This window comes from Cibotium barometz, chromosome 30 (genome assembly GCF_041138505.1).
Source record: "Cibotium barometz isolate CiBa-2024 chromosome 30, ASM4113850v1, whole genome shotgun sequence".
In the NCBI taxonomy this organism is placed as follows: Eukaryota; Viridiplantae; Streptophyta; class Polypodiopsida; order Cyatheales; family Cibotiaceae; genus Cibotium; species Cibotium barometz.
The window spans coordinates 38941536-38950976 of record NC_141075.1 but is presented as its reverse complement, the minus strand read 5'-3'; the positions used below and the strand labels follow the sequence as shown (position 1 = coordinate 38950976).

General features: G+C 43.7%; 1 protein-coding gene across 2 annotated transcripts in view; it reads left to right on the top strand.

The window, feature by feature from the left end:
• Positions 1-1098: 1098 nt before the first annotated feature.
• Positions 1099-9441, top strand: part of LOC147621466 (soluble starch synthase 1, chloroplastic/amyloplastic-like) — a 31483-nt gene continuing 23140 nt past the window's right edge. Inside the window, exons 1-10 of one of the 2 annotated variants that reach the window (XM_086824208.1) lie at positions 1099-1765; positions 1841-2196; positions 2322-2399; positions 2519-2643; positions 2767-2848; positions 2954-3127; positions 3244-3325; positions 3412-3503; positions 3589-3651; positions 3732-3821. In XM_086824208.1, the coding sequence (XP_086680334.1) occupies positions 1444-1765; positions 1841-2196; positions 2322-2399; positions 2519-2643; positions 2767-2848; positions 2954-3127; positions 3244-3325; positions 3412-3503; positions 3589-3651; positions 3732-3821 (1464 nt within the window). In that variant the 5' untranslated portion in view covers positions 1099-1443. The remainder of the gene's footprint in view (positions 1766-1840; positions 2197-2321; positions 2400-2518; positions 2644-2766; positions 2849-2953; positions 3128-3243; positions 3326-3411; positions 3504-3588; positions 3652-3731; positions 3822-9441) is intronic. The other variant, XM_086824209.1, reaches the window with a different exon arrangement.

Sequence of the window (9441 nt, the reverse complement as noted above, 5' to 3'; positions counted from 1 at the left end):
CTCCCACCCTGAACTAATCCAAATCTTGCTCTAAAGTTCTTATTGCAACTATAAGATTAAGAGGGAAGGGTTTACACATTTCTTGGCCTTGAGATGATCGCTTCCCTTTATGCTTAAAGTCTTAGAAGATTGAATAAGCATAAGAAATATCAAATGGTAAATGGACTACAAAAGCACAACATATAGGTAGTTGACTTGAATGGATGGCTTTACAATAAGAGATATTTAACTTGTGAGAATTAAGGGTGGGTGAAGAGGGGGGTGGGGTTTGGGGTGGAGACAAGGAGGTCCAACATCATTACCAACAATTAGGATTCGTTCACAACCTACAACAAATCTACTACCTTATCTACCAATGAGGATGTCTTGGTGATTAGAGTGCAAAAGGTACAATTTATTTTTATTGCTTATCATTGACTATCGTGATCATTGATTATTGATTAACAAACATTAATCAACGATTGTTAACCATTTCTTGGGTTTTATAAAATTTGGAGAGGAAATGTGTTAATTCTCCACTCTTTAGTTAGATATTAGATAGATTTGGAAGCTCTTACGTAAGCAAGTTTTAATATAATTATTCATTGCACCATTTGAATTTTGTGCTTAGCTTTTTTGGGAAAATTAATCTCGTGTTTTGCACTTAAAAGTTGTATTCATGATTCACTATTGATATAATATTTTGATGATCAAAGGAACATTCAAGTGCCTATTTTTTGAGCTCTTATATTGCCAGAGGTGGGTGCTTGCCTACTGGGAACATCAGAGGTGGGGCTTGGTGTTGAGGTTGGGGTTCGAACTCAGGCACTCAATTTGAAAGGCCACAAGCTACACCAACTCAGCCCACACCAACGCGGACGTTGAAAAGGGTTGCTTTTTATCCATGGGATGCCCGAGCTGGTTGTAAGGTGTCACGCAGTAAATGGGTCAAGGGGTAAAGCCTAAGGGAAAGGAGAACCATTGCACGTGATATAGGTTAAGTAACGATAGGTGGACATTGGAGTGCTGAAAGGGAGACGCGTGTCAAGATCCGGGTCGCAGGATCTTGCCGCCATCCAAAAAAATAGGAGCAGATTAATCAATATAACCTTTAGGCTCTGTTTTTTTTTAATTTTTTAAAAAACTTCAGTTTTAAGGTCCATCGCTGCCATAGCTATATTATTTGCAGGTAGCAAAAAAAAGAGGAAAATTTTGAAACATCCAAGCAATAATTAATTAATAACTTAATCGTATAAACATAACTTTTTGATGCCTTATTATTTTCGGGCTCGTAAAATATATTCAACTATTTAAAATTTTGAATCTTTAATTTAATGGTTGCTTGGGCTTTCACCACCTCTTTCCCCCGCTACCCGTATTTCGGCTCATCTCCATAGCTTTCCGTCGCTTTTCCAATTGGCTATTTCTAGCTGCTTTCATTGCCTGCATGATTCAGAGCATGCCATGGCATCTGCTCAACTCCACTTCTGTGGGTGCCATAGCTCTTCATGGGCTGAGCCATGGGGGCCTTCCCCTTTAGGAGAGCTTTGTGGGTCTTCCTCCTGCTCACCGCCCACATGCATTTCCTTCAAGAAGCATCAGCAGGTAAGGGGTTTCACATTTGCGCGGCCTGGAGCAAACCCACCATCGGTCGGACAGGAAGGCCTCACAAGAACAAGAAGGAGAGGTCACATCCTTCTCTGCAGCAGCTCATCTGAACTCAGCAATTTTCAGTCTAAGGGGACTTCAGTGGATTTTGCGAAAGGGCCAGTTCTAGCAGAACAAGGTATGCTTTTTACTCTTATGTTTTCTTGCTCTTGGGAGGCTTATTTTCTGATGTATGTGTTTTGCTCTGGAGCAGGGCAGTCTATCAGTCGGATAACTGAGCACAGCGGCCTTCAGAATGCGGAGCTTGCTCGCAATGACTTGGAAGACAGCAACAAGCGCACTAAAAACCCTTTCAACATCGTGTTTGTCTCTGCAGAAGTAGCTCCTTATTCTAAGACGGGAGGACTTGGTGATGTTTGTGGGTCTTTGCCCATTGCACTTGCGGCCCGTGGCCATCGGGTCATGGTCATCTCTCCACGCTACATGAATGGGGTTGATGATGCCAATTTTGCTGGGGCTTTTGATGCTCAGTGTCGCATTAAGATTGGTTGCTTTGAGGGAGAGCATGAAGTGGCATTCTTTCATGAGTTCCGTGCAGGCGTTGACTGGGTACCTCTTCATACTATTCCATGATGATTCTGTAGCAGATGGTTTAAACAGCAACGCAGCATATCTTCCAGCAAAAGCTATGATTGTGTCTGTACATAATACCAAACATAATATGGTACTGGCAGGTTTTTGTTGATCATCCATCTTATCACAGACCCGGAACCCCGTATGGTGACACACGAGGTGCTTTTGGTGACAACCAGGTGGAGTGCTTGGAGGCCCCCTTTAATGTGTAAACAATCAATTTGGGCATATTTGCTCATATTATTATGCATTGCTCTGCTCATATTAAACAATTTATTAAAAGACACCCATTTTGCAGTTTCGATTTACAATACTATGCCATGCTGCATGTGAGGCACCCTTGGTTTTACCACTAGGAGGCTACTCATACGGGCAAAAATGTGTATTCATTGCCAATGACTGGCATGCGAGTCTTGTCCCAGTGTAAGCAATCTAAGCTTTGACACATATTTTAGAAATGATACGAGCATAAATGGATGCTGTCCATGTGTATATTACACAAAGTTGGTTTGCACATTGGAAGTTTGAATGGTGTGATTTTACTAGGTTGTTGGCATCTAAGTACCGGAGTTTTGGAGTTTACAAAGATGCAAGGTGTATACTAGCTATCCACAACCTCGCACACCAGGTATTTTATGAGAAAAGCTCTTTGAATGGTTTCCACAGGCTCTTGGGTTACTATTTTTAATCAAATATAAAATGTTGGGCAACTTCTTTTGATTTGTTGTCTCAGGGTGTAGAACCTGCAACAACTTACAGCAAGCTTGGTTTGCCAGGGGATTGGTATGGTGCACTTGAATGGGTCTTTCCAACTTGGGCAAGAAAACATGCTCTGGACAAGGGTGAGGCTGTAAACCATTTGAAAGGTGCTGTTGTCACCGCAGACCGGATAGTTACTGTAAGCCAGGTAGATTATCAGAGCAAACCTTACTGCCAGCATGCCAACTCGGTGTTTTCATGACTACTAATCGGAGTCCTCATTTTTGGATAAAAGGTGCCTCTCTTTCATCAAATGTCATGCAGGGTTATGCATGGGAGATCACAACAGTGGAAGGAGGATGGGGTTTAGATGGCCTTCTTAGGTCTCGAAATGCGGTGATCAATGGTCTCTACGTGGTTAAGTTTCTCATATAGTTATAACAACTTTTGTGGCGTATGGCAAGGTTTGATGCTCTTATTGCTCTTGGGCAGGCATTACGAACGGTGCTGATGTGGATGAATGGAACCCCTCCTCCGACAAACACATTGCTTCTCAATATTCCTTGGAGAACCTATCTGGAAAGGTATCGTTTCTCTTTTGTAGCATCAAATCTTCTAGATGGTGCCACAATGGCTGGGTTTTAAGTCGTAAATGTTGTGGATATGCAGGCTGAATGCAAGGCTGCCTTGCAGAAGGAGCTAGGTCTTGCTATTCGTCCAGAGGTTCCATTGGTGAGAGAAATTATTTGGTCTTTTCTTCTTGAGCCTTAAATGTGAGCATGTGTTCCTCTTAACAGAAATATGTTGTGCAGGTTGGATTTATTGGGCGTCTGGATTACCAGAAGGGACCTGACATTATACAGGCTGCTCTACTGGAATTCATGCAAGACGATGTGCAAATGGTATTGGTTTCCACACATTTGTGTTGGCAAGCCCAATTTCAGCGTAAAAGTTTCCCTATCTAACATATTAGGTTTTACTTTGCACAAATTGATTTGAAAACCAAAAGTTCAAAACATCAAGTTTACTCTGTAAAAAAAGACTATATGCTTTGGTGAGTCATGAAAGCACAGATTGAGGGAGTAAAACACCAATTGACTATGATAATAATGTTTAAAATGCTTGTGATCGTACTGATTGTAGCCGTCATTTGTAAATTAGAATGGCATGAAACCCGTGGTTTGTAGGAAAAGTGTGAGCTCTTGTGGGGTGGAAGAGGGTGCCTAATATTGTTCCCAGGGACAATCTCTTTTAAGAAGGAAAGGGAAGGCTATATACCATGGAATCCTGGGAATTCGTGAGATGTGGGTATGTGAGGCCAAAGATGGGAAGCTTAGAGGGCAAGTGCAGTAAAGGATCTTCAAGAGTTGTATCTCCCAATGGACTGACCTCATATCAGCACCTCCGTGGGTGCATATAGTTAACTCCCATGCCCATGAGGAGCTCATGGTGGCCTTCATTTGCATCTGGAATAAGGGCCTTTCTATGGTGAAAACTATTTTACATTTTGCGGTGGTATAATGTTTTCAATACTTCGTTGGAGAGTTGCAAGCCATGTTTTTTGGGTTTTCTCATTTCCTCTCTTGAGGAGTTATAGACCATGCATGTTCCCTCATTTTTTTCGAAGGTAAACAACTCAAATCTATAGCTCTTAATACTCCTGTTTCAATTTAATCTTGCCTTGTCTTAATCTGGAGCCTGTGTGATGAGGCATAAAGTTGTCTTGTGGATACTTGAGTGTCGGCGACAGACTTTGTCATGTGCACAGTGTGTATCTACCGTGTGCTACACGCACGCAAGACTAGCTTCGAGGTTTGGGGAAGCTTGGAGCTAGGCAGCTTGATTGACAAGCTGAGTTAGGGATAGACTAATGGGCGGGCACCCAAGTATGGACGGGCGGGCGCCCAAGTGTGGATGCCCGATGACCGACCAAGAGCTTATAAAAGGGTGGCCAAGGTTAGTTATTGGGATATAGAGAGTCTTGCGAGTTTGTGAGAGCTCTATGGTCTTGGAGCCTGGATCTAGTGCAGACGTCACCTGCTTTATGCAGTCGAGGCCGGCAGCAATCTGGAGGCCCGCAAGGGTAGCTTCGTGGCGGTATGGGACGTCGTCGCGAGGAGGAGATTGGTCGGTACGTCAACCTAGTTAGCTCATCTTGTGGCTCGGTGGGGACAGCCAAGACTGTGGGCTCGCCCACTGTTGTCATGGTTGGGAGGTGAGTCAGGCTTGCACTCCCTTGTTTGTTTGTTTGTTTGCAAGTTTCGAGTCTCGTACCAAGAATGATCACGAGGAGATCCGGTGGGAATTTGATAGTGGTATCAGAGCATACCTCGTGAACGAGCAAGTTGGTAGGTCGAAGAAAGGTATGTGTTAAAAAAGCTTGCTGTTTTTCTGTGCATACTGTTGTTTTCAGATTCAGTATGTGTTTTTTTTCATCAAAGAAACCCATGTTGATGGAGATGGTGGTCTAAGAAGGATTGTTTGCTTTGCAAAGAAGAGAAAAGATGGCTTTGAACTGTATAAACAGTTTCAGCAGAGAGAAAACAAAAAAAAGCATCTTCGTTTGTTTTGGTTGAACGAGAGAGAGAGAGAGAGAGAGAGAGAGAGAGAAAGCGTGAGAGACGAACGTTGCAGTGCTGGTCGTACTGGCTGATGCTGGTGGGCAAACGTTGGGCAGGCATTGGGCAGTCGTGTCTATGCAGGCGGGCAGGCTTGCAGCCGGTCAGGCCTATGTAGGCGGCCCTGCTGGCGGGCGCTTCGGAAATCTGTCCGGGAGTACTCTGAGCTCACACTACCGATGACCGACTTATTGAAAGGTCGTGGACGTAAGTCAAATAAGCCTATCACTTGGAATAACGATTTGGATATGGCTTTTAGACTTTTGAAAGATAAAGTCAAGGAAGCACCTATCTTAGCATTACCTGATCCTAGTCGGCCTTATGTTCTTGAAACTGATGCCAGTGACTATGCTATCGGGGCTGCTCTATTTCAAGATGGTAGACCGGTTGCTTTTGAAAGTAAAAAGCTAGACGACACTCAATCTCGTTGGCCAACCCTTGAGAAGGAGCTTTATTATGTGATTCATGCTCTCAAGGCTTGGAGACATTATTTATATGGCTCCAAGTTTGTGGTATTGACTGATCATCAGTCAATTGACTGATCATCAGTCAATCAAGTATGTGTGTGATGCGGATGATTTGAGAGGAAGGAAAGCTCGTTGGACTGAGTTAATGCAAGATTTTGATTTTGAGATTCTTTATAGAAAAGGGTCCATGAATAGTGTTGCAGATGCGCTTAGTTGAATTAGAGAGGTGAATTCTTTGTCGTTCACCGAGATTTCTATTGACTTATTTCAGTCATTGAGAGGGCTTTGCAGGACTGATAGTTATTTCAGTCATTGAGAGGGCTTTGCAGGACTGATAGTTATTTTGGTCCATTTTGGCAGAAGATCCAGGACGGGAGCTCATTGATTGACCAAGACTCAATGACTGAGCAGTCTACCATTCAGGTTGTAGGAGGCCAGTGGATGATTCGGAATGGTTTACTATTCCGTACGGCGTAATGACAAAATTTGTGTACCACAAATCCCAAACATTAGGTCCAAGATTCTTAAGGAGTGTCACGACGTCCCTTCTACTGGACACCCTGGGGTACACAGAACACTATTGTTAGTGAAACACACTTTTTATTGGCCAAAGATGAAAGGGTATGTAGAAGATTATGTTCTCAAGTGTCAAATTTGTTAGGCAAATAAAGCTGAACGCTTTAGACAGGCTGGGTTGTTGCATCCTTTGCAAATCCCAGGTAATAAATGGGAAAGTATTTCCATGGATTTTACTACCGGATTGCCAAGAACACATCAAGGCCACGATTCTATTTGGGTTGTGGTAGATCGTTTAACAAAAATGGCTAGATTTTTACCGACCCAGAAGACTATTACATCTATGCAATTAGCACGGCAGTTTATCGAGCAATTGTTTAGACTGTACGGGTTACCGCAGGACATAGTCAGTGATAGGGACTCTAAGTTTACGAGTGATTTTTGGAAACTTGTTTTTGAGAAGTTGGAAACAACTTTGAATTTGAGTTTCTCTGATCATCCTCAATCTGATGGCGAGACTGAAAGAGTGAATTAGATTTTGGAGGATATGCTTCGAGCTATGTATCCAAAAGATAGAGTTTATGGGAGGATTATCTTCCTATGTTAGAATTTGCATATAATAGTACTAAGCATACGAGTACAAGTTTTAGTCCTTTCATGCTTATGTATGGTTTTTAACCAAGATCACCTGTTACAGTAGGATTCTCAGGACTTCAGCATGATGCAGCACGTAATTTTTTGCAAGATATGCAGGAAATGTTACAAGTTGCGAAGGATTCTATTAGAAGTGCTCACGATTGAGACATATTTTATTCTAATAGACATCGTTTACCCAAAGAGTTCTTTGAAGGAACAATGGTGTATTTGCGAGTTCCGAAAGATTGCGAGACTTTACGGACAGGTCGATCTCCGAAATTATCCCCTAGATACTATGGACCATTTCGTATTACACGAAGGATTGGTTCAGTTGCATATGAATTGGATTTGCCTTCTCATGTGAAAGTTCATCCTGTATTTCATGTCAGTAGACTTAAGGAAGTACTGGGTGGAACAGATTAGTTAGTTACTCCTCAAGAAATTATAGATGTCGAGGACATGACATTTGTTCCGCACGAACCTGAAAAGATTCTTGGATTTCGTGAAAGAAGATTGCGTAATACGCTTATTACGGAATACAAGATCAAGTGGAAGGATCGTGTTGAGGAGGACGCTACATGGGAGACATTAACTACTCTTCAAAGAGATTACCCTGGCTTTTTAGTGAGCTCAGGAGTGAGCTCTTAGAGGAAGGGGAGTATGTCATGTGCACAGTGTGTATCTATGCACACAAGACTAGCTTCGAGGTTTGGGGAAGCTTGGAGCTAGGCAGGCTGATTGATGAGCTGAGTTAGGGATAGACTAACGGGCGAGCACCCAAGTATGGACGGGCGGGCGCCCAAGTGTGGACGCCCGATGACCGGCCAAGAGCTTATAAAAGGGTGGCTAAGGTTAGTTATTGAGATATAGAGAGTCTCGTGAGTTTGTGAGAGCTCTATGGTCTTGGAGCTTGGATCTAGTGTAGACATGCACTTGCTTTATGCAGTTGAGGCCGGTAGCAATCTCGAGGCCCGCGAGGGTAGCTTCGTGGCGCTATGGGACGTCGCGAGGAAGAGATTGGTCGGTACGTCAACCTAGTTAGCTCAGCTCGTGGCTCGGTGGGGACAGCCAAGACTGTGGGCTCGCCCACGGCTGTCATGGTTGGGAGGTGAGTCAGGCCTGCAGCCCCTTGTTGTTTGTTTGTTTGTTTGCAGGTTTCGAGTCTCGTACCAAGAATGATCACGAGGAGATCCGGTGGGGATTTGACAGACTTCTTCCAGTATTTTGGCATGTAGATGCAACCTTTCTCTAATACTAAGAGAAATTGATCTTGATGAAAAATCATGAGAATCCATTGCCTAACACCATCAAAAAATGACCTTGGTGAATTGGATTCCATGTAATTGAAGAATATCTTGAATCTATAGCTGGTGAGTGGAGGGTCGGGATCCTTAGGATCGCTCAAGATCGAGCTCTTTGGTGTTCCTTGTGGTGTGTGGGGCCAAAGGATTGCATGCCCATGTATGTGAGCTGTGCACCGTTTCGGTAACACTTGAGCCTTTGGTGTTCCTTGTGGTGTGTGGGGCCAAAGGATTGCATGCCCATGTATGTGAGCTGTGCACCGTTTCGGTAACACTTGAGCCTTGCGCGACGGGAGAGAAGTGAAGAATGCACAGGTCTTTGCTGGTTTGCACTCTTAGTTGTTCGTGGTAGAATAACCCTGCTTGTGGAGAAGCTAGGGTCCTCAACTTTGCCTCAGGAACGACATGAGAGACTCCCGCTCAAGAAGGCCAGTACATATCCTGTACAACATTGTAGGTCTAGATCCCAATTGGCTCCTTGCTCCAGGGCAGCCCAAGCTTATTGAAAGACCTGAAGGATTGGATAGACGGAAGACTAGGATGTCATGTGCAAGACATGTGCAGGCTGATCCTTGAGGGGCAACAGATAAAAGACAGGATTAGAATCAGATTTTGGAGCATATGCTGCTGGTGTGGGTAGGGAAGGACTGGTGGAGGACAAAGGAGGCTGTCGGCCAGTGCATGAATGGGAAAAGTGACCTGTCGGCTGCAGCAAATTAGCATGATTTTGTCCTGGCTGGCAGCAATCAGCGAGTCCACTAGGAAATTCCAGAGCCTATTTAAGGCATGAATGGGAAAAGAGACCTGTCGGCTGCAGCAAATTAGCATGATTTTGTCCAGGACTTGGCCGACAGCAATCGGGCCAGTCCACTAGGAAATTACAAAGCCTATTTAAGGCATGTTTGCTCATTGTTTTTGATCATTCAGTCCTTCCATGGTTTGAGCCCTAGATGTAGGATTAGACTAGGTATTTCTACCTTTTGA